The 26,493-nt window shown below is 36.4% G+C and overlaps 1 protein-coding gene across 1 annotated transcript in view; it reads left to right on the top strand.

Annotated features, from left to right (window-relative positions):
• LOC121317253 (E3 ubiquitin-protein ligase pellino homolog 1-like) overlaps nt 1–26,493 on the top strand; it is a 52,801-nt gene that overhangs the window by 16,515 nt on the left and 9,793 nt on the right. Inside the window, exons 2-4 of the mRNA XM_041252974.1 lie at nt 18,740–18,892; nt 21,363–21,492; nt 24,541–24,642. Coding sequence (XP_041108908.1) covers nt 18,816–18,892; nt 21,363–21,492; nt 24,541–24,642 — 309 coding nt within the window. The 5' untranslated portion in view covers nt 18,740–18,815. The remainder of the gene's footprint in view (nt 1–18,739; nt 18,893–21,362; nt 21,493–24,540; nt 24,643–26,493) is intronic.

Consider the following 26,493-nt stretch of genomic DNA (forward strand, 5'->3'; position numbering starts at 1 on the left):
CAAAGAATTCTTGTTTCTCGACTTAGTTTCCATAGTGTCTCTTAAGAATGCCTTGCTGAATGCTTTGAATGCCAGCTCCCATGTTTCCCACTGTAAGAACTGTCAAGTCATTTATTGAATGAATGTAGCTTTTATTTAATTTTTCCTCTTGCCAAACATTAAAACATTTTAAAACCGCTTGTCTTACTGCTATGAAACTAGCTAGGGCCCTGTTGAGTGTATCTGGGTCTCCAGAGGCTGGCAGTTGTATCACAATTTCATATAGAAAGCTGTTAACCCAAGTGTAAGGTAACACGATTTGCCATACTTTTGCACAAGCTGTTGACAGTCTCTGCATCTAGGGGGATTTTAAGGAATTTTAGAGGAGGAATGCATGTCACGACATGCTTGCTTTTAATATGCAGGCTTTAGTTGTCTAACAATTTTAGTTTGGATGTTTTTATTTTTTTGTGTTCTCACTTAATCTTTCAGAGTTTACACACTAGGGGTGGGGGGTGGCAAAGCGCTCTGGGGAACAGTATTAGCAGCTAATTTGTCAAGCCCCATGGGATTTTTAACATGTACAAACAGATGGATTCTCGGTGGACAGTACATCCATGGAAAAATGCTTTTAATAAGATTGGTGTGAACATCTTCATGTAAACCCAGATCCTATTGGAAGGCTGTCACTCAATCAGTCTTTTTTGTTTTCTTTTGTTTGGAAGTTTTGAGTTAATCTGATACGGTATCAACTATGTACTATTTCTAACGTTACTACTGTATAAGAGTTTTTAATAAGACACACCTGAGCTTGTTACCTATAGACTGTGGTTAATGAAGCTGGTAGTAAAACCTGGCATGGGTGAAACTGCTATGCAATATGTGTCTCATTTCCATCCGTTCCAATAATAAATACTGTATTCCTTCAAATTTAAAACGCCCTCAAACTCAAGACACAGCCCAAATTCCCCCACCCTCAATTTTTAGGCAAAATAAAACCTCAAACAAACATGCATTTACAAAGATACAACCTCAATTACGCATGTGGAGGCAGTCTGCGGCTGTCTGATGTCACACGGAGCAGTAGAATGATGTGCTGCTTCCCATTTCTAGTCATGATTACTCACACCTGTGAACTCTGGTAGTCGCGTCTTGTTGCGTATGTTAAAAATCACCATCACTGTACTCTACTCGAATTTAAGAAGCAGGCTATTTGAGAAGCAAAAAGTGGTGAAAGTGCAAATTAAATTTGAAGGACTATGGTAATGTGGTGAATAGTTACTGTGTGCTATGTGTCTGCTGTTTTATTGATTATGTAGTAAGTGTGTATTTGAATGATTTTATAAAGCCCCAGAACTACCCAGCAACAGGGAAACTAGTAATATCATGTTTTGCTGCTGAATTAATTCACTGGCTTCTTTGACATTCTAAACTGTTTCAGGTTCAGCATTCATTGTAAACACTGCACAGTTGGTAGAGGATGAAAAAAAAGTATATAAAACCTTAAAACTAAATATTTTTTAGTGTCGCCAACAAACTGGGTAAGTCCTGCAAGGAGATTTATGCATGATTAATCCGATTATTCTACCATTTATTGCAACTGTGGTACCAATCAGTAGAGTGGAAATTTTAAACAGGTACTTGAGCTGAAACCTTCAGACAGAATGGGTACAGTTTTTTTAAAAAAAGGCTGAAAACCACAGATTTATTTAGTCAAAACTTATATCATTTGTAATTGGGCTATATTTTAGTCTTTTTAACTTCATATAGCATTTTCACAAGCACATTGCCCCAAAGCATGGTCATTTCCCTTCAATGAAAGGGCCATTTTCAACAGTCTAGAAAGTGAGCAAAAAATGTGTTCATGCTAGTACTGTAAGTTAGCCAAATGGTGCAGAATAACAATTCAAAACTTGAATATGCTTAACACAGTACATACCATTTTGTAATTTCATAGTGGCATGACTGTAAACACACATAGCTGCCATCTGGCTTATCTATGACTTTAATTTGCATAATTTTCTGTGCCAATACTTATAATTCAGTGATGCTGTAATAAATAATCCACTGAAGGACTTTGTTTTTTGTTTTAACATGTATATTATACAGTGTTTTTTTGTTTTTAACAGAAAGATTAAGCAGATCCCTGAAAGTACTGTGTTGTACTGTTACTGTATGTATGCTGTACCAGGCATAATAAGGCAGCCCTTTTATAGTGTCAAGACTCCACTCTACTACTGCAGTTCTTTGTGTCTGAATGCATATGAATGGCAAATTTCCTTTTATTAAACCTAAATTATTCATCCCACAAGCGAAAAGAAAACAGAAACATACATTTTGTATTGAAATTAACAAAAGCACTTCTGCTTGTAGAGCAGCTGGATTATTAGCCATAAAGGTCTTTTTGGGTTAGAAACCAGTCTTTGAGAACAGCTATGTTGTCTGAAAAATGACAGCCTTAACTCATACACGTATTCTAATTGTGAAGTTCAATTAGCTTTTGTTTTGAATTCTGCAACCTATCCCCATAGTACCATAGAAATATATTGGCCCTTTCCAGATATTTTCAGATAGCATGACACAAAATGGAAAGTGTAAATTAAAATCAAGCCTTACTGTTAAAGAGGATGCTTTTTTAAGCTAAATATTTTAAAGAACAAAATCTAAAAATCAGACAGAGTTAGTAGCCTGCTGTATACTGCTTGTGTTAATGTATATGCAGAGGACTGTGGTGTTAAGAACCGCTAAACAGTGCATGGTATTCAGAGGGCGTAATAAAACAAACTTATTACGTGAATGACAAAAAGTGCGTGGAGTGCGTCTGATTACCTTTTACACAGGTGCGCGTCTATCAGGTGTGGCAAAGTGGGGTGTGTCACTTTTGGAACCTTTAACACTCTGTCTTGTAAAAGGAACAGCACTCAAAACCACATGTATGTCTAAATAGGCCAGAGCCTGTATATTTATTTATTTATTTATTTACAAAATTAACACACAACAAAACCTAGTTCTACTTTGGAACCCTTATCTAAACTTTATCAAGTTCTATCTCATCAAAAATCGGATGGTTATGCAGTTTCGCATTAACCACTATCGTACTCCCTTTACTGAGTTTTGTCTCCACAGGCTTCCTTGGCATTCACGCAGACGCTGACGGACCTTACAGACCTGCCTTTTTATACTCCTCAATTACTAGCATGCCTAATTCAATTTAAAAAAAATTAAACCATTACACTGTGGCTGTGCAATGCAGCCACAAAACACACCTTCCATAGTGTGCAGGGCCCAAAGATGATCTCTCTTCTATTTCAACACTGTTTGGTGTTTTTAATAAAATTTGTGTCAGTCAATAAGTGAGCGTCAGTTCAAATGTGGAAGTTCCTGTTCCCCACAACATCCTATAGCACAATATTGAGCTGCAATGGAAAATGAGTCTTTTTTTTTTTTTTTTGTACACCAACCTAAAATTAAAAAGCCAATCTATAATGGATACTTTTGGCATTATATCTGGTGAAAAACCCATGCAGTAGTTAGCTGTCATGTAGAAAGACGCCGTACCATAGGTTCCCATTGGAACATATTGGCAGTAAACTACAATTGTAATGTTGCTGAGAATGCAGATCTTGCACTCCAGAATTTCAGTGAGAAAGATTACAAACATTTAAACCACAACAGATGAAGTGCTGTGTTTCAGTATTCAATGGCTACATCAAATCAAGTTGAGAGTGTACTGTCACATTACATGACCTGACACAGTAAATAGCGTGCAAGAAATACAATGCACTCAACCTGATTTGGAGGCGGTGACCAAACACTTATAAACATACAGGAGACCAAACATTCTGGTTGGGCCTTTCTTGCTCATTTTCGTCAGGTAAAACTCTTCTCTTGCATGTTGTTGGTTTTTTTTTTTAGCAGAAAGAAATCAAAGCAATATTCTGTTAATGCTAACTTAAGGGTGCATCTTACAGTAAGTAAGCCCTAACAATCAAGTATTATTTCTGAATGTGACCATAGGCATCATATTACTGATATCGGTCTTCAGAGTTGAGTGGAGTTTCTTTACATCTCCCTCTGGTTTCCACACAAACTGCTGATCCTTTGGGGAAATGCTATCTTCCCCTGACAGTTTCACAGGTGGAATATGCTGGGTGAATTAGGAATTTAGGAACATGCACTCAAGGCTCTCTGGCACACTAATACCCACGTCCTTTACGCATGCATGTTTGTTGGGACACTCAGGTTTGCAGTTGTCTGCGTCCCTGGGTAGGTATTGGATCAGAGTGGGCTAAAGAACTGAACCCTATACTGAAAGTGTGACCTCCTGTGTAAGGTTGCATGTTTTGCTGGAATCCATTTAAGGTTTTCTTGCCGACCTTTCCCAAGCATAAGCAACTGTGTTTGAAAGATATTAGCAGGTGCTGACAGATAAAAATGGCTTAGAAGTTTAATGGATTATTTTTGGCTGTACTGTTATAATGCTACTGAATTTAAGGGTCTGCTGGTTGCTTGTTAGTTTGTGGCAAAATTAGTGGTAGTTCTGATGTTGGGTACTGGTAATGTGTGTGGGTTTTTTTTTTTTTTTTTTGTTTTGTTTTTTTTCCCCAAATGACTACAGTAGCTAGATTATATAGAGAAAAATAAATGAGTCCATTTAAATATCCTTACTACTAGGTGATCATATTAAATATGTTTAACAAATATGAATTGTTGGTTCCGTTTTAAGAAAACGGCAAGGACTTCTTTCCTGTAGCTGTTCTGTCACTGAGAGCAGAGCACACATGGTGTGTAGTATTGAATAAGCAAGTTAGTTAGTTCAGAGCACTCAGTAGAAAAATATGGGCAGGCTTAAGTGAGACAATTAATTCTGATTTGTTAAGTTAAAAACCTAATAGGTTATTGAGCCTTTGGTCTCCTTTTAATATTGAGAGCAGTGGTGGATGTCTGGTTGAGTAGAATGGTTGGTTGTGCTTTTGCTCTTTATGAAATTTTGCTTTTATGGATTCTATTAGGCTTTTTCTGCTTTTGTGGCTTTTAGTTTTGTTTCTTGTTAAAAAATGGTCTACTTTAATAAATGAAGAAAAAAAAAAGATGTGTACCATAACATTAAGACTTTGTACTTTGGAACGCCCAACATTTCCTCTGGGACCTTTTTTTAATTGAAAGTCCTAGACCCTCAATGGAAAAGTTTTGGAGAGCCCTGCACAATGAACACTCACTACTGTAGTAGTGGTACTACAGTAGTCTGAAAAGCCAAAGGCTGGCCACAGTAGACTATTGACTAATGGGTGACTACAGCTGTGTGGCTTTCTCGCCAATGTTGCTTTAAAAATGAGATCACTGTAGTTTGCAGGAAGTATTGTGCAGTCTGACATGGGACAAAAGTCTGTTAAAACACAGTAGCCCAGACTAGCGCCATTCAGAGTACAAACTGAGAAAATGGTAATTTTAGCAAACGCATTTAACAGGTTTTGACCAGCCTTTGTCAGATCTTGTCTCATTTCTCAAAATACTGTATAAACTTTATAAATCAACACATGTTTTCCACATAGGATTCTTTGTAGACCTACGGTATGGTGCAGCTGGAAGTAGGGCGAGTCAAACATGACTAATCAGAAACACTGCGGGATTGCACAGTTTACCCTTTAATATGCTCACGTCTTGTTAAAATGGTTGGATATGTTTTTTCCCCCCAAAGCTGGCTGTTGTATAGTACTGCTGTACACAAGTATATGCTACTCAGAGAGCAGGTGCTGGGAGGGAGAGGCTATTTCAAAGAGTTGCTAAACAAATGCATTCCTTTATTTAAGTAAAGTTCTTTTCTTTTGAAAGCCTTGTCATAAAGTAAGCCGCAACAATTCGGATCCAGCTGTTCGAGCAAGCAGCACTGGCACTACAAATCAAAGCAAGGCCGCGGTTTTAGATTTAGCTAATTAGCTTGGTATCTTGCCCCATCTGTCTTGCATTTAGTTTAGAGGGCTCAGTTTTACTGAACTCAGCAAATTTCTACAGGATTTGTTTGAGGTTCAAATTCTAAAATTCCTCCACCTAGTTCTCTAACTGCTCTAGTAGTATAGAAAAGATTACTCCCCTGGAAATAGCAGACCAGTAAGCAAATACATAACATATAAACATGTGTACTCGTGCCCATTTAAAAAATCTTTCTTTTTTTAGTATGACACCGAAACTGTTACTTTGTGCTGAAAGAGTTAAATCATAAAACCAAAAAGTATTTACTTTTTTTTCCTACTTTTTATATAGATAGACAAATTAATTTTTATGTAGGTGATTTTATTATACAATGACCAAATGCACTCAGAACAGCTAGTTTGTTTTATTTTTCATGTAGTGGCGATGTACCCTTTTAAGTTGTATATTTTGCCACAACCTGTACTTCCATGTGACATCTTTATCAAGATTAATAAATGAGTAAAAAAGTTATGGTCAACATTAGGAAATGGTCCTTGTAGTCGATTACACAAAAATAAAACACTATTTGAACAGAATATTACATACGAGTACACGAAAAAAAGACTTGTATATTGGCTACTTTTTTTTAAAATGCTGACGCTTGACAAGTGTTAAAAGTCTGTGTTAAACCGTGAATCAGACGTTGTTATGCCTGTTTCACCAACCAACAATTTACCTGCCTTCTCTACATCCAACATTTGATATTCTATGTATGGCATTCGAAATGCATGTTCAAGTGAATGAGATTTACATATTAAACTTAAGGACGCTACTTAATTATGCAATGCTTGTAACAGCAACACTGTACAGTAAATACAGCATGTTTGAAATTGTTGCCAGTTTTGTTGCCTAGTTTTCAGCTGATGTTAACAGATCCGCTGCTTGAGTTACTGCACACAGCAGCTGTTGTAGGCAGTCATGAAACAACTTCCGGTAGCACTGCACCAGCTAACTTTAAGGAGAGTCATCCAAAAATCCAAGATTAAAAGCCAAGGACTTGAATAAAGATTTAAAAGCATCAGGCATAAATTAGTGCGTGAATTAACTGTACAACTGGAGCAGAGTTGTATACACATAACCTCACTGCGAACCATTTTTAAAGAAAATTTATAAAACAAACTGTTTAAAATTTGCCAAGAAATATGAACAGGAATACTTCAAATAAATAAATAAATAAATAAAACTCTGGTATAAAATATCCCTTTTCCCCAAAAAGGGACAACAGTATGTTTTGTGAAACAATGTTTAGTAGGGAAAGAGTATTTAAGGACAGACACAATCCCTTCGAGAATTTAAATAACATTGCAGTTTGTGAAAGACTGTGTTTCCACTGCGAGGACATGTTAACTTTAGTGGAAATTGGAGCCTGCATCAAACAGAAGCCACAGTATCCCCACTGCTATTCCAGTTTGTGTGGCAGTTCATTTCTGTGCCACTGGAAGTTTTTAAAATGTTGGAGACTTCACAGGGATTCACAGATCGTCAGCCAGCAGGATTAAAAAGCTGCAATAGTAGTATCAGATTCATTTTAACCCTTTTCATAAATGTTTTCTGCACCACCACCCTTGTCCAAGAGAAATACACTATTGTAAAGAAGTCAAACTTTTATACATGTATAGCCACTTAGTTTTAACCGTTAAACAAATCTGTATGTTTTTTGGCAGTTTCGTTGCCCAGCTGAGGTCAACAACACATACATAAATAAATAAATAAATAAATAAATAAAATAACTGTGCATGCAGCTTTTCGCAAAATATAAACAAACTAAACGTTTCAGTAAAAAAAAATGGTCTGTGAAAGTTATCCAAGTTACTTTTTAATGAGCTTCATTCTTGACTTGTATGTTTACTCATATAACAAGCACACACACACACACACACACACACACACATATGTTGCTGTTACACAAAATCATGATAAAAAAAAAAAACTGATATAAGAATGGGGTATTTTCAAGCACTGTATACCTCACGTTGACAGCTAGATCATTGCACTAACAGAGATTTGTTTGGTCGGCTATATGCAAACTTGGTCATTACACAGTCTCACCTATCGGTTTTAAGGATACCACGCCGATGTACATACGATTTCACTGCAGTTCTATAAAGAATAAGTTGAATATTTATTTATTTATTTATTTATGTATCTATTTATCTAAACAAGACACTAATACTATCTTGAAATTGAGTGATTACCACATTTGTCAATGTCCACAAAATGTAGCATACCTTAGTAAATGTATTTCATGGTGTTGCTACAGTAGGTACTTACACCAGATGTCTATGCATATAGTTATGACTGATTTTAAATGCATCTTCAAACACATCTACCAGTTCACAGCTGACTAAAGCAGAAACATTTAAATTTCAGCTGGTACTGTGGTGTGTGTTTCGCTTGTCGCAGACTCTCGTCCCCTGGCTTGGTGCTAGCTCGGAGTGTAGGGCTGTATTTTGATATTTTAATTTATCTGATAGTGATGAGCTGACTGTAGAACTCTCTGGTGGGTGACTGAAGTGTGCCTATTCATAATCACCTCTGACAGACTAGGTGGTTTATTGAATTAACATAAAGAATCTGTTTAGTGCAGTTGAACACAACCTTCCCAACGCCGTTCCCAACCTGGTACCGAACCGGGACTGAGATCACCGCATCGGTGCCGACCTGGTCGCGCTTCCCCGGTCCGGTACCAAACTCTGTTGTTTTCTATAAGCAGATTAAGGCAGCATCTGTATACTGAACACTGCATTGCTTGCTTCTTGCATCATGCTTGAGTTTTATCCCTGCAACACATGCAAGGTCAGTCTGCCTGTTGAGGACAAGCATGGCAAATGCTCTTCTTGCCTGGGGCTTGAGCACACCAAGTAGGCACTGGTGAGCTGCAGTTTCTGTGAGTGTTGTGCACATTTCTCTAAGTGCATGCTGGAGAAATGTCTCCCGTAGCTCTAGAGTGCACTGCTTCCCTCACTCCTGGACAGCACTCTTCCCCATCACCCTCTGTTAGAGAGGTGGCTGCGTCCTCCCCCCAGGGACAACGACAGACTGGCCACAGGAGGACTGTGATCGAGCTGGTTTGCAGTGTGCAGGTGTACAGGTGATGCAGGTGCTCCAACAACGACAGACACAAAGTTCACGGTTCAAAACAGTTCTTTTATTTTTCTGTTTCCAAGTTTGCAACCGGTTAATAAGTCTGGCTGTACACAACGATGTGTATTGCCATCTTATAAACCACAGGGTTCAGTCCCAAAATAATACAAAGAATAACACACAACACAGACACGGTCACTTATCCTGAAGTGAGTACTCTTAGTGCAGGTGCGGTACAAGGCAATTTATAGTGACAGTCATGAAGTGTAGTCCAGGCTTGATGCTGGCCCGTAGTGACAGCTCCCGGTTCATGTTAGCTGTCTAACAGTGACAAACGCAGACAGTTTCCACAAACAAATAAAACACTTAACACGATACACTTTTCACAGTCAGTTTCCTTTCTAAGTCTTTCTCACAACCACATGTCTTTAGATACAAATTTCAGACTAGTATCAGACACTCTTATTTATCAATTTTCTAATATATATATATATATATATATATATATATATATATATATATATATATATATTATATATATATATATATATATATAATATATATTAAAATATATATATAGATTATATTTATATTTAAAATATGTATACTTCGGGCCGGACAATGCTACCTACAGTTTTGATCTCTCAAAATTAAGAAACTTTATATTTTGCTTCTCCCATACAGTATACAGTGTCACAAAAAAGTTATTCTGTCAGTATGTGGGGACCCGTTAACTGATTCAATAGAGAAATACACTTTAAGCCCCTGGGAGGTTGTTTTTTATTCAGTGCTTTATCCGCCTGAAACCAACTGTGACGTGTTTTACTTGAGAGGGAGTTGTTTTAAAACTAGTCTCTGCAGACACCGCACTAAATGAATCCTACTTCAGCTTTTACCAGTGTTTCCTCACCAACACTGTCAGAAAGCCTTTTGTATGTCTTTTGTTTTTTTTTGTTTTTTTGGTAATACCGTTTTTGTGCCTTTCTGTTAAATTATGAAAATACCTTCTAGGCTAGTTAGCAGTATTGAACTACTTTCTTTTTTTTCTTTTTTTTTTTTTTTTTTTCCCCCCCATTGGCTTACAAGGGGACTATTACTGGGTGCAGTTTCACAGACAATGGAACTTCCTGATAAGGCCTTTAGGATACTCTGAGTCAGAAGGACCGCCCAACTTTGGAGTGTCTCTGCCTCAGAGGTGTAGCTTTGTACATAAATCACACAAAAATGCCTCAAAAGGCTTCAGAAATTGTTCTAGTAAATCCTTTGTCACTTTATCAATAGGTCATATCGCAACATTTCATTATAGAAACGGTCAAGATGTAAGGATACCTTTCACTTTGACCTTCACTTTTAACACGAAGATATTTGATAAACTGATTTTGTGGCATCGTATTTGGTTAAAAGCTGTGTTATATATTTGCTGTACATGTGTTTTTACTAAATGCAAAATGTTATTTTTGTGTGACTTGTAAAACAAATATATAAATTGCTGTCAAGCACACAATATAATACTGTTATTCTTTGTATTCATTTTCTGAAGTGCAACAAGTAAACAATATCTTCATTTTATTTAATTTTGTTTACATTTCTAATTATAAAACAGTTAAAACATAGGCCCAATGCCTTGTTCTAGTAGTTTACAATAGCTTAACTGCACTGTCTATTATCAGTATTGGCCGATATGGGTAGATAACCATTGGCTATCGGTATCGGCTAAGAAAATCTTTATCGGTGCACCCCTAGTTTTGAGCATTACGTTGTACAGCTGGCATTACATGCTGCATAGCTGACCATAAAGTGCCCGTCATCAATTGCATAATTAGCTTTTTAAATGAATGAAAAAGTTAACTATCAAGTTATACCCCCTATTAACCCCATTATGACTGAAAAATACGTTGCCATACTGCATTTTTATGACACAAATAGTAGTAGATCAAGCTTGAAAATATATTCGGTGCATTTTACGGAAAGCATGACCAGTTATGAACAGCCCATATAATTCAACTGTCCTCTTGCAAGTTAGTTTCTCAGATATCTGTCTTAACAGCAACAGATCCCCTGGTGTAAGCAAGGTGTTGAACTGTTTTTGAATAGGAATGCAGAGTTCGATTGATAGACTGAGGGTAAATGTAATTGTGTGGAGTGATGATTCACACAGGTGCACTGTATACTCTTTGCTTACTTGCATGTTTTTAAACATAATCTGTCAGTGGTGGGGTTTTTTTTTTTTTTTGCAGCACTGCATATTTCCATTAGTATTCCAACTGCGCCACTAGCATTAATATCCCTAAAAAGATATTTGGTTTGAATAACCAGTTTAGTTCTATACTACTACAGTAGCATATATGCATAAATATTTTAGTTAGCTGAATTTTTCTGCACTAGAAGTGGTTTAAATTCTAGCACTGACCAGCTCAAGCTGGCATAGATGGTCACCAGCTAGTATTGTGTTTTGGAACTTAAACTGGTCTGACTAGTGTCTCCCAGCTCCTAGCTAGTCTGACCAGTTTACCAGCTCTTGCTAGTCTGACCAGCATACCCAAGACATTACTTAATTTGAAAAAAAAATGATTGTCCTGGCAGGGTTTTGCCATATTAAAGGAAGTTTAACGTCTGAGAGACAGGATGTGATAATATTAGCAGGATATACAGCTTGAACTGGGAGAATAATTGCCATTCAACAAATGAATGATGTATTATTCCTCCACAGTACAGTTTTATATAATGTGATGTCTGCTCTTTATCATTCGGTATTTGTTATTTGTTCTACATAGACTAATTTGCTTTAGTGATGTGCCCTTCAATATTCTATTATGGCTTTATACAATACGAGTCTGGCTCACATTTAAATATTATTATTAATAATAATAATAATAATAATAATATACAAAAAGCATACATAAGCATTCAAAGATAGAAATCTTCAGAAATGTCTTTTCAAGACAAATATGTTATTGTTATAAGGAACTTTTTTAAAACTACTGCCGTGACACTACGTATAGCCATCACATACATTTCTACACAAATCGGTACTATATTAACCTTCTGATACTTTATATTTATGAGTTAAAAGTGGTTGGACAGCTCTTGCCTTAAAACTTCTCTACTTCAGTGAGCTGGATCCCCAGATTACGTGCCATCTCACAAACATTGCATCTTTCTGTTGTGCATTGATTCTTTTCCATTTTCTTTCTTTATGTACACATGATCTCCAATCTCAACCTAAAAGAAGAAATTGCACCTACATTAGGGAAAATAACATACCTCTGTACAGTTGAAGACACAAGTTTGCACTCTTATCTTTTAAATGTAAAATTATTAAATTCAAACTGATATCATCGCTTGGGATTTCTCAGGGCCCCGAGCAGGGCCAGTGGTAAATTGAAGTGTGGTTGTCTAGTAAAATGTAGGGGTCCTAAACTGAGCCTTTGCATGGGGACCACAAAAGATAAACCTCGCTCTGAATGTATGTATGTATTGTATATGAAAATTTATTTTCAACACCTGCACATTACAAACTTTAATTGCAAGATGAGATTTTCTGCCTTTTCAATTTTAATCTACACTTACTTTCAGTTCCAGTCAATGGTAATGAGAGTGTATTCTGATCATCCTGAATTGGATTACTTCTGCACATTTTATGTAGTCTGATTTCTTTGTTGATCATGGCTGGAGTTTATTATTTTGACCAGGCTAACGGGGAACAAACTGTGCTTATAATATGGGAGATTATATAATATTCATTTTCTGTTCAAATGAAATGTTATATGTACTTTAGTTACAGTAAACTTGAACAGTCACTGTTTTGAGGATATTATAGCAGTTCCATTTTATGAATTTAAAACTATAGTATATGTTCCCTTTAGCAAGCAGTAAGTGTACCAATAACACAGAATACAGAAATTATTTAATATTACTGTACTATACTCCTATGTATGATTGTTTAGTGTATTGGTTTTGTGACTCCTATACTATATTTATTAAATCGTACTTTTTGGAAAATGTATAATACCTTGCATATGAAGAGAACCACATTCACCTAGCAGGATTCATTTTACCAGCTAAAGTCTAAACTGCAGATATTTCCATATCTTCTGGGTGAAACAAAATGATTGTTCCCTTTCACTGAGTGTTTGCTCTGCTTTATTTTAATTGTATTTTATTTTATTATGGGCCTGCATGTAAGTGACTAGATACTGATAATACATACTTACCGTCCCATCCTGAACAGCATGGCGTGTTGGTGCAGTGTTCAAACGTTCTGCTTTTTCAGGTTGTTCTCCAGATGAGAGTAATGCATAGCTTGATCCAACCTGGCCTCTCTTGTCTAATGAAACACTGTGACAGAAATACAATGATTCTTCCAATCATTCTGCATCCACTCTGCTATTTTGTCACAAACTCCTACATAAAAAAATAAATAAAACCTGAAGAAATAAATTCCTCACATTTCACTTCTCATACAGCTGTAAATATTATGACAACCATCAATTTACAAGAATATTAACTGCTAAATATAGCACATTCCTAATTTTCACAGTCCCACATTAAAAAAAAAAAAAAAAAAAAAAAAAAAAAAGTGCCCTATTTTTATATTACAAATAAATGACAACGTACCATTTAGTTTTGAGATCAGGCATTTTTGTAATGAGAAATTCAGCTCCTTTTTGTATTTTTAATTTTTTCTTTAAGAAATTAGTACATTTTCAGTTTCTCCTCTTCTTCGTCACTCACTTCCTTAAATCTTTGAATGGGATTTTTAATTAAAGCTGAAATTCAGTGTACATTTGTTTGGGACATTATTTCCCATTCACTGCCAGAGGTATCATCTGAGAATTCAGCATAATCCAGTATCCCGTTTTCACCACTTTTGGTCTTGTTTTTTGTTTTTTAGGAACAATGTTTGTTTTTTTTCAGAACAATGTTTTCCTTTTCTTAGCTTTCATTTCTTTCAAAATTTGAAGCAGGTGGTTTTCTTTTCATTTTGAAGCATATAACTTCTGACTAAGATTTAAAAATAAATAATTGTTTATTAATTACCATTTACCTATGACTGTTACTTAACAATATGAAAAGGTATTACAAAACATGTTACATAGATTCATTAGAAAAACGGTTCAGTAATAAACACTGAACACATGCCTGACAGATTTGCATGGTTCTTTGTACTACATTTATTAACTGTATGTGCATTTATTTAAAGGAAAAAACTTTTAAATTTAATGAAAACCCCAACAGTCAGAGACTAGTCCCAATGCAAAATATTTTTATTTTCAAATACAGTATTTCATTTTAAGTAGTTATTGGGGGGAGAGAGAATCCTTTTACAATTGCTGAAAAACTAAAGAATTTGACTTCTCGCGTCCGCGTGCTGCTGCTTCTTCAATCCTTGTTCTTCATCTCATTCATTGTTTCAATCCAATAATTTAGGTACACACATTCGTTTTCCACTCTTTGCTAGCTCTTCAATTTCTAACAAAGCAAATAAACACTGGTACATTTATACAATAAATAAAATAGTTGCAGAAGCCATTAGTTTTCTTCCTAAAGGAGATGTGTCCCTGTGACAGAAAGATAATGATTCTTGATGGTGCCAAGTAACGGGAACAGAGTACTCTGGACCACTTGGCCTGAGACTTTGTTCTGAGGGTTAAAAGGAAGTCGGTCATGTAGAAAAGACACAGCGCTTCAGTACACTAACTCATTGACCCGGAAGGGAAATGATGTGGCAGCTGTGGATTGGAGGAGCGGCTGCAATCGTTTACTAAGGGGTCATGAGTGAGAGTATAAATAGGGGTCTAAGTGATGTTACCTGTTCCTTGTTATTGTGAGGTGACCTGGAAGGACCCATGTCTTTTGTGGAAATAATTGTGTTTTGTTTTGTACTGTCTATTTGTTACTTGTATCACTAGACAGCTAACACATTCTGGAGCTGTTGCCAAAGGCCATCACAAACCTGGAACAGCACTTCATTTGTCTCACAGTAACTTGTATTGTACTACAATCACTCATTCACACACTAAAGGGACTTGTGTACGTGTTTTGTGTTTAATGTGGGGATACAATAACGGGACTATTATTTCGAAACCAGCTTAGGGATTATAAATGTAAGTAACACACGCCACTGTATTACTTGCCAGCATTATTATTTACTGTTTGTTTTGCCGTCAGGCACTGGACAAAACAAACCTTTGCACCTGGATTACAATTGTCTGTCTGTTCTTTAATCACCTGGACACTATTAACCAATTTGCCGCAGTCCCTCTGTACATTTTAAGAATCTTGTAATGTGTAATTGTGCTTCTTAGTGCATGAATGGGATTCCGAGGCTTGAACAATGTTGCAAAAATCGGTTCTGTCTTGGATGAAAAGAACCGCGGCCACACATGCATTTTCAGTGCTTAAATCTTTAAATAGCAACACATTTATTTACTATTCAAACTGTTTGCTAGAATAAGTAACACGATTTTAAAAATAAATAAATTAAATAAATGCAAAGCGAAAATAGAACTTACCACATATTTAATAAAAAAAAATGTTAAATGTAACATTTGGCCTACTTTTTGTTCACTGCGTAAAATCAGCACTTTCAAAATCATAAATTGAACATTGTAATTTTGGTTCGAAACTTTTTTTTTATGGGATACTAGGCTAAGTTACAGTTTGACTTACTTGTTAGATGCTGCTTTTCTGAAGTACAACTTTGTTACAATAAACTTTTAAAGTATTCTGTAAAATGCCATTTTATTATTTTACTTACGTTATTAAAGAATACATGTTTTTACTCCCTACCTATATTACGCGCCAATGTTTATATATATTTTGGCCATAATTATTTATGGAGTTACTGTACATAGTGACCCACTTCTCCTGGTTTAAATATAGTAGGCTACTCACCTCTCATAAAAAGGATCTTTCCTTGACTTGCGCCGTGTTCCTCCAAAGAATCCAGTACAATTTTTGTGGACTGAAATCATTGGTCTTCCTTGGATGACATTTTTTTTTTATGTCTCGCACATCAACAGTTTCCCTCAACCACTCATCCAGATATTGCACACACGCAAAATCATGTGTATATACTAAAAAAAACCTGTGAAAAATACAAATAAGCTTGAACAAAGTGTTAAAAAAATAAATAACGTAATTCCATTCATTGCCAGTTGAGTCGAACTACCGGTAGACCTATGTCTTTGCATTTTGATCGCGATCTCTCTATAAACTGGTGAGCAATTTTTTTCAATGGGCTCATCCAGTTGATATTTCCCGTACTGGTTGATACAGGAAACACATGCTCATTAATGCCAGCAACCTAGCCCAACCCCATCGCAAGCTGTCAAACCGAAAGGAATTACAACCATACCTCACATAGTTACTGTCTTCTCTCTCGTGCTTCTCAGCCAGGAAAAAAAACAAAACAAAACAATGCTCTCCAGAGATTATAAAATACTGCATGGGGTAGTGTGTAATAAATGAGAACGTAATGCCCACCCTTAGGAACATGATTGAAATGAGTCATTAAAAATAATAGTTTTTAAAAAAATGTAATTAACATTTACTATACTCACAACAAAACATTCTCAAGTATAACCAGTAGGCTATATCACTCAAAAGCTTGACCATCTCCAGAACAGCTTTACACCAGCAGCAATCAACCTGTTTCACCAGCATGACCATCTAAAACTCTGATTCACCAGCAGCAGACCAGCTAGTTCACCAATTTAACCATCTCCTAACCAGCTTGAGTTCCAGGCTGGTCAGTTCTAGAATTTTTTGTTAGACTTGCTTCAGTCTAACAAGACACACAGGAGAGTTCCTGCTTATCTCAGACTTTAATCTGTGCATGCTTGTTTCCTTCACTCTGGGGAGGAAAAGTACAGGCCCAGCTTTCTGTGTAAGCTTTGAACGCAAGCACTGTGTGCCTACGTGCAAGTTGTAGGGGACACGGTTGAAAGCTCCCAGAATCACTTTGAGTCCAGGTTAATCTGAGCACATGCATGGAATGGTTGGATCAAAGTGGAAAAGATAAATGATGCTTGGGATTTTCATGGGAGAGATAGACAAGCGGTATGTCTTTTTAAGTACAGTACTGTGAAAAAGTATTTGCCCCTTGTCCTGATTTTCTGCTCATAAGCATGTTTATTCACCAGATTTATATGCTTAAAAATACAAAAATACCTTGCGTAATACATGTTTACAGTGCAAGGGGTATGACCATTTTCAGAAACAGAACAATCTTGCACGGAATATTGCCCCAACCAATAATAATCAAAAAAGATGAAACCTTGATGTATGCCGATCTTCGGGTTTATACAGTGACAATTTTATACTATTTTACTTCAAACTAATAATGATAGTTAATCAGTCATGATTAACTATGTAACAATACAAAAATATTTTTGATAATGTAGTAATAATTGATTATCGCTCCAACTCTAATCGGGAAGTGTGGCAGGGCAGGGCCCTGCCTGTAAATATTGTTTTGGTGGTGGTTGGCAGGGATGGGGTTATTTTCCTATCCTTTTGCTTGGGGGAGGAAGTTGGTGAGAGAACAGGAGTGTGTGTGCGGGTGTGTGTGTCTATTTTGGATAAAGTTCAGTGAAGGCTCTGCCCAGCCTGAACAGTTTTGTTTTTTGTTTAAACCTTTTGTTTTGGCCCTTGAGACGGTTATTTTGTTTCTGTTTATTGTGTTCATGACTTGTTTTGTTTAACCTTTTATTTTTGCTCTGCGAGCAGCAGTGGTCTGTTTTGTTAAACCTTTTTTTTAGTGTTTATTAAAAATGCGCAGCCGTGCTTAAACCGCAGCTTCCTTGTCACTGAGTCTCCTTGTGTGCCAATACCACCTGGGCCCGCAACGCTACCCTGTCACAGGAAGTGTCTAGCCCTAATGCTTTACATCTACCAGTTTAACACGTAGAGGTGACACCAGGGCCACCTTCCTACTTCCTGCTTGCTTTATAAAATTAACTGATTTGAACTTGATTGGCAACTTACTGTGCTGTCTGTGAACTACTGACAAATAAAGTAAGCAGCAGGTTCTTTGAAGCGAGGTGGCAGTGCTAGATCGTACCTGTAGTGCTCATTTAACTTGGCTACAGCCAACCAGGAAGAGTTTTTGTCCGTGCTGACTATCAAGTTGGTTTTCTGGAAGCTGTTTGTTTTACGTTCTGTTTAGCACCCTCTATAGTAGCCTTTCGTATTAATGTGTGACTGTGATTTTAAAGCTAAATGGCGATCGATCAGATTTTTTCTGAAGAAATCCAAAGTCACATTACAAGACGAGCAAAATAATTTACCTCCATCTGCAAGTAAAGTTTGTTTTGGAAAATTATTGATGCAATCCTCAGCCAAAATATACTTTGTTGTTTATTTTTGGTGTTTTCCCTCCAATACTAAAAACTAGATTTTAGCAACCTAAATCAAAATAACAAAACATTCTCCTACTGTACAGCACAGGTCACAGAAATGCCAGCAGAGATGCACTGATGATTTTCTTTCCGGGCTAGTATTAGACCTAACAAGGTGAATTTCTTGACCCCTCAATTTCCCAATTTTTATTTATTTATTTATGTTTGTTTTTTTCCATTAAATCTATGAAATAGCAAATTAAGTACATCCCTACATATGAGTAATGGGGACTGCTCATCTTCTGCTTTTAAGGCAATATATGCTAATGCTCTCTCTCTCTCTCTCTCTCTCTCTCTCTCAGAATTACCAAAATAATGTCAAAACAGGACTGAGGTCCAGGACTGAAGAGCAGTGGATAATTTTCTTCAGCCAGGCTAATGTTCTCTCCTGATCAAGAAAACATCTCTGCCTCCATCAAAGTGCCCGTCAAGTACGGAGAACTCATTGTCCTGGGGTAAGAAGACACAAGACTTCAGATTGTTTTTTAAATTAAGTCTAATCTGTGAGTACAGGCTTAGACTACTGCACTACTCCAATGTTTCTATGCGTACGTTGTTATACTAGCATACTTTTGAAATAAAGGCCCTATTTCCGAAGCTTTAACTTCATGTTTTCATGGATTAAGTAAAGTTTGTTCCTACTAAGGAAGCCCAGTACACACCACAGGCAAGAAGCTGGTGAGTGAAAACCCCTTTTAGATTTTAGTATTGCAATTTATGAAGGGCTTTTATCACACTTGGGTTGTTATATCTAGAAAACCTCTTGTCCAATTACTGTTATAGGTGGATGTACCTTACATAATGGTGCTCCTAGTTTTTTCATGTTACTGGTAGCTATTTTCCATCTTAGTATGCCGAACAGAGTTTTTAAAGAGTTCACCTGGATATTAAGACAATCCCTAATAAAGTGACTTGATAGTTTTTAGGCCATGTCAGTTTTTGAAGTGTATGGAATGTTTGGCCTAATTAACATTAAGCTGAGTCATGAAGTTTATACCGTGTGAAGGCATGTGGAGAAATAAACTAATTAAACGGAAACGTTAATCAGTTATGATTCAAGGGTGCAGTTTGTGTGGGTGTGTTTGTGTGTCATCCACAGTAGTTTACCCATGATTGTTTTTAATTTGAACTCTTAAATATGCTGAATAGACAAAGGCTTGTAAAAGTTTAAGTGAAAATGAGTGTTATTTTAAATTGTAAGAGATTGTAAAAACAGATTAATAGACATATCAGGGTTTCAAAACTTGACACCTACCACCTACCAAATGCAGAGATGTAAATCTGTATTCAAGGAAATGTAGGTCAAGCCTGAGGTTTCTTAAATAAATAGTTTCTTTTAATAAATAAATAGTTATCTGAGAATCATTAAGCGATTTTTACTAAACATTTTCCCTGGTCGGTAACAGCCGGAAAACATAATTGTAAAAGCATGTCCTTGTGTTGTGTGTTTTATGTTTTTGGTTTTTATCAGGAAATCCTTTATTAAGATGGATGAATCTTGTTTTAGAGTGACCTGGGAGCTACTGTATAGCAAGGGCTTCCTTTGCTGGACAGGCAGTAGTGGCAGGACTTGTTATTCCAGCTCACAGATTGATATTATGTTTTGCACAGTAGTTTCAGTGTTAGAGGGTCTTGACTGTCCTGAATTGAAGCAGCTGCATCCATAGTGTGTGGCAGGACCAGCAACATTTCCTCCTTTTATAGTGCAATAGAATTTTAACATGAAACATTCCCTTGACCTGCTCATCCCATGAAACACAACACTAAGAGGTGATTTTACCATTTTTTACTTCCTCGTGTAACTGATCCTGACTGAACTTTTTTGCTTTTGTAGCTTTTAAGGACCATGATCGTGTATACACGGTCATGCAGAAGTGTCTTTGAGGACACATGGTAAAGGCACTTCAGTTTATTGACTTATTGGGCCACCATACTTTGCCTTGCAGATTGGAAACGCATGTCATTGAATTTCACTCCTTGATAGAGTGTGTTTTTTTTTTTTTTTTTTTTTTTTCCTTCTGTGTGGGAGGTCAGCTGCATTTCAATTTTAAAGGGCAGAGACAGTTTACAGCAGCATGCAGAAACAAAACCTCAAAGGAACTTGTTTAGATATAAGAAAGAAACAGAAAAACACTGTAAATCCGATGTATTTAACTTTATAATTATATTAGAACATTCATTTATTGTCTCGTGTTTTATGTTTTTAAATAATTTATCAATATTAAGAAACAAGTTGATATAAGCAGATAATGTTTAAAAAACTATTTAATTTAGAAATATTTATGTTGAGAAAATAAATGGAGTAGTGTCCATTATGACTTTAAAGAGCCTGAGAATAACCGTTATGGAATGACAATTTTACTATGTTTGCTTATAATGTTTAGCATTTTGTAGTTTGCACTCTATTATGTTATTGCTGTTTATACAATATTTCCTTTGATACTAGAATATTCTGTGTATGTGTTTACTATTTCTGTACACGATAATGTAAACGTTTCCACCCCTACAGAATTTAATTTCAAGATGACAAAATGATTAGATGAATAATTAATTGTTGGCATTGTTCAGGTCTGTCTTGCTTTACCAGGGTCTAATCACAAAGGTTGCTGTTGTTGAATATTAAATGCCTTGTTAGGATAATAAAGTAGCTTAGGACAGTGTGTTCTGGGAATGTATGGTAATTACATTACAGAATTTCTGTTCCTGTTGGCTATGTCTCCACGTCTCCACATGTCACTTTTTATATGGATATATCGGAAAAAATTCTTATTAAATTAGTTAGGTGATGACAGTTCACATTAACATTATGTAGGATAGTTGTTGAGAGTATCAGAGTGTGGGGATATATGAAGGTGTTTCACTCTTTTTCACTTGCCACCAAGTTACTGCACACTGTATCTAATCTCTTATATTTATGTTCTTCAGATACAATGGTTCTCTACCAAATGGAGACAGAGGCAGACGGAAAAGCCGGTTTGGTTTATGCAAAAGACCGAAAGCTAATGGGGTGAAGCCCAGCACGGTGCATGTTGCCTGTACACCTCAGGCAGCCAAGGTGAGTCTGCAGTACATAATGTAAGTTCTATTGCCATCGGTTACGAGTCTTCTGCAAATGGCACAACAGCTTGAGTGAGACCCCTTGGCTTTCCATATCTCCAAGAAATACTAATGAGTGTCTCGGCTCGGGTCACGTCCGGTCCAAGGTATTATTGCTAATGAAGTATCCCTATGAGGGAAAGCATATGTGTTTGTAAACCAGCCACACCTTCAACTGCTAATGTCTTATAAACCATTTCATGACTTCATATTTTTCCTCTGACATCACCCTTCAGTTTGACCTGTGACTTGCGATGGCTGCCATACTGGGGACAAGATATTGCCTCATACTCCGTACATAGCAGCATTCTGTGATTATCATGGTCAAGCAGCTGCTACAGTGTCAAAGCCTCATATTTCAGACACCATTTGAGGTAGTTGCCATAATCAGGGATACAGACCACACACTTTCACATAGCTTATTAGAGTTCATGCACAGCTGTGTTCTTTGATTCTTTGTTTTGTTGGTTGTCAAAATGAAAAAAAAATAAATTTCCAAAATAAATATATACATTTAACTGTTTCGCTGCCACATTGTTTTCAACATCATGTCAATATGAGTCTTTTTTTCACATATCCAAATTTCAGTGAGCTTTGCCATTCTACTTCCCCATACAGTATATATATTTTTTTCTTGTTTGATGTGTTCTTAAATTTCAGTTCTCCATAATGGTGGTCAGTTTGAGTAAAAGAAAGTTCATTGGTATCTATTTACCAGCTTGTTCTTCTGTATAGCTCCTATCTAGAGCAGTTTTAAATGTTTGAAGATGTTTGAAGCATCATTTCATAACCTTGCACCTCTCCCCCATTGAAACCTGCTTCCCACTGTCATTCTGGGAATCCAGTATAGCCATCCTCCTCTTCAGTCATTTTATAACATTATGGTATTGTTGTTTTTTGTTTTGTTTTTCCCCACAGCCCATTTAGGCTCATGTATACACCTTATAAAGCATTGCCATGATCATAAAACAACAACCAGCAGTAATTCCTTAATAACTTCCTTGTTGAAACAAAAACCCTGATGTTGGATGCTCTGGATGACCAGAGTTGAAAACCAGTGAGCCTAATTGACTACATTTAAATATAGTGTCCCGTCTACTTTATAAAGCTGCTTTGAAATTTCAATGGTTTTGAGGTATATTACACAGACGGAATATGATGCAAACAAATTGAATTACAGTACACCCTGGTTTGTTATATCGAGGGGTTCGTTAGAGCGAAAGGACAACCAAAATGAAGGATAAACTGTTAGAGTAAGTTAATGAGATTTGTGATTTAGGAATAAAAGTATAATTACATGTACCTGTTGTCTCATGTATGCAGTATTCTGCCTTTGCTTTGTCCAATTCATTAAATAATTAAAACACAGTACATAAAACAAAAATCCTGAATTGAAGCTGAACTTTTATTCAAAATCAAACCGACATGATTTGTTTCAAAGTGCACCAAATCTTAATCCAGCATGAAAGAATCAAACTGAATTTTTATTCAAAATCAACCAGACATGAAAGTTTGATATGAAAGGTTTGTTGTTTTTTTCTTTAATCAATTGTGCTTTGCCACATGGTTGCTGAACAAACCAAAAACTTTTTTTGCAAACTATATTCACGACAGATATGCCTGCGTCACTCCTTTTTTCAAACAATTCAGCTTTGTTGCAACATAAAATTATTTTCGTTTGGGAGGCATTACACATTGCATGCTTTTTTTTATTGAGACAAAGAGTTGCCTTCACTGCAAAGGCAGCATATTTATAATATATAAAATTTGAGGTCCATGGGACAGGTTTGTTATTGCTGAAGTTTCGTTTTAATGAAGGCCATTATAGCAAAGGTGTACTGTATTATTTTTCCAGTATAAAACTGAACTTGATTGTGATTTCAATGTAAAACTTAACATCACCTCTGATTCTGTCATGAAATGTGGAACACTGTTTTTGGCAGGATAGTGGTGCACTAAATGATTTATTCGGATTGAGCTCTCCATAGAAATCTGGTGCCGACTAACTGTTAAGAGTGATTGGTATTGATTGGGCCAGTTTACCATTCAATGTGAAACAAGTGAAGAAACAGCTGCTTGGACTTGTGGTGTTTGCTGCTTTTCTTATGCTGGAGATAAACAAGAATTTTTTTTCTTGGCAACTCAAAGTGACCGTGTGTCACTAACTGACAGCTTCAGTTGTCAGTACGTTTTCGGTTGGCAACAAGTTGCTAGAATAGACAACTGCTCTATTTTCAGCAATTAAATTGACAATTTTGCTATGTGCCTGTGTGTGTTCAGCCAGTGATATATTGTATTTTCTAATCACTTGATTTCACTGTTTTTTAAAAGGAAAGTACAGAAACTTTGCAGTTGATCAATTTGTTTCATGATAGAAAATGTTTATGGGATGATAAATGTGTGGAATATAAAGACACATAAAAAGAAGATGGATATAAGCAATTAACAAATACTTTCTGGAAATCTCCAGCGGAGGTAAAAAGCCATCTTTTTAGCAGACGCAATTCAGTTGCCAGCCTTGGACTATGTGGAGAACAGCAGTCAACACAAATCCTTGTTTCAATGGAAATGTAAAAACATCAATGACCCTCACCTGTGGAGAGCTTGATCTACATAATAGATTAGAGAATTGAAACAGAAAACTGTTGACAAAACAGCCATTGAAATACAATTAATGAGGAATGTGGAAGGTTGCATTTAGTGTACTTAAGTGTTTTCCCCCTGGTTTTAGAAGTCTTTAAATTACAGTTTGAAGTGAGAAAGAGAGACCTGTATCACTCATTAAGCTTTCTTTGTTCTTTTTAATATGCCATTGGTTTTAAAATCTGTTGTCGTACTAGCAGTTGGTTTGTGTTCATTGTTCACTGTCGCTTATTTTTAAAGGTATTAATACAGTAGCACCTATCTCCTTAATGTTGGTCTGCAGGTATTGGATAAATAAAATATTTTCCTGTAGCACAGTTTCTGTGAAACGGGGTAGCATAAAATCTGTTTGTTATATTTGCAGGCAATAAGCAACAAGGACCAGCACAGTATCTCTTACACACTGTCTCGAGCTCAGACTGTGGTTGTGGAGTACACGCATGACAGCAGTACAGATATGTTCCAGGTAAGTGAATACAAATTCTAGGAATGTGTGTATGTGTGAGACTAAGATTACTTGTCTCCTATACAAAACCGCAGCAATTCCGTGAATCACTTCATTGGTACAAATACGGTATAGGCCTGTTGATGCAGTAATAAAATGTGACAGGGTAGCATCACTGGCAAGGCTCGTTTCCGGCAGGAAGAGAGACTCAAGACACATGATGCTGTAGTTTTAAAGCACTGCTGCGCATTTATTAACCAAACCCACAAAACAAACACGGCACGAGGGCCAAAATAAACAGTTCAAACAAAACCAGCAGTGCTTGGACTGGGCATTTAGCCTTCACTAATACAGGCTGCACACATTTACAAAAACACACCGTATAGCCACTCGCCAAAACTGCCAAACCTAGACAAAGGATTTCTCCTTTCCTATATACCATGTGGCTGGGGCCTGATTAACCATCAACCACTCAATTAAGGCTCCAGCCACATTCCCACATGTATTGTCAGGGAGGAATTTAGCCCCCTCCCTGCCAACCGAATATTACACACACACACACGCATTGCACTGGCAGGGCTTCCGCACTGCCACAGGCTACAAGGTTACCTTGGGTTTATTGCTAATCAGAGACCATTAAACCAGCCTGTGAAGCGAACCATTTGCTTAAAACTGTCAAGTGTGTTGCTTGTATGTATAGTAAGATCTTTATGTGTGTGTGTGTGTGTGTGTGTGTGTGTGTGTATATATATATATATATATATATATATATATATATATATATATATATATATATATATACACACACACACACAGAGTACTGTGCAAAAGTTTTAGGCAGGTGGAAAAAAATGCTGTAAAGTAAGAATACTTTCAAAAATAGACATGTTAATAGTTTCTATTAATCAATTAACTAAATGCAAAGTGCATGAACAGAAGAAAAATCTACATCAAATCAATATTTGGTGTGACCACCCTTTGCCTTCAAAACAGCATCAGTTCTTCTAGGTACACTTGCACACAGTTATTGAAGGAACTCGACAGGTAGGTTGGCCCAGATATCTTGGAGAACTAACCACAGTTCTGTGGATTTAGGCAGCCTCAGTTGCTTCTCTCTCTTCATGTAATCCCAGACAGACTCAATGTTGAGATCAGGGCTCTGTGGGGGCCATACCATCACTTCCAGGACTCCTTGTTCTTTACGCTGGAGATAGTTCTTAATGACTTTCGCTGTATGTTTGGGGTCATTGTCATGCTGCAGATTAAATCTGGGGCCTCCCTGATGGTATTGCATTATGGATAAATATCTGCCTTTACTTCTCAGCATTGAGGAGACCATTAATTCTGACCAAATCCCCAACTCCATTTGCAGAAATGCAGCCCCAAAACAGCTGTTTCTGTTTCAGTTAATGATTGTGTTTCAACCTACATATTGAATTGATGATCATTAGCACCTGTTTGGTATAATTGTTTAATCATACACCTGACTATATGCCTACAAAATCCCTGATTTTGTGCAAGTGTACCTAGAAGAATTGATGCTGTTTTGAAGGCAAAGGGTGGTCACACCAAATACGGATTTGATTTAGATTTTTCTTCTGTTCACTCACTTTGCATTTAGTTAATTGATAAATATAATCTATTAACATGTCTATTTTTGAAAACATTCTTACTTTACAGCATTTTTTCACACCTGCCTAAAACTTCTGCACAGTACTGTGTATTTATTTTATTACTTAAGTTTTTAAAAATACTTATTTATAAATGTTTTCAGGTTATACAAAAATTAAATTCTGACTTTCTGCCATTTTATCTGTATGCATTTCATATAATTGTCTGTATCCAGCTGTCTCATTTTATATTTATAGTTCA

This window comes from Polyodon spathula, chromosome 6 (genome assembly GCF_017654505.1).
Source record: "Polyodon spathula isolate WHYD16114869_AA chromosome 6, ASM1765450v1, whole genome shotgun sequence".
Classification (NCBI taxonomy): domain Eukaryota; kingdom Metazoa; phylum Chordata; class Actinopteri; order Acipenseriformes; family Polyodontidae; genus Polyodon; species Polyodon spathula.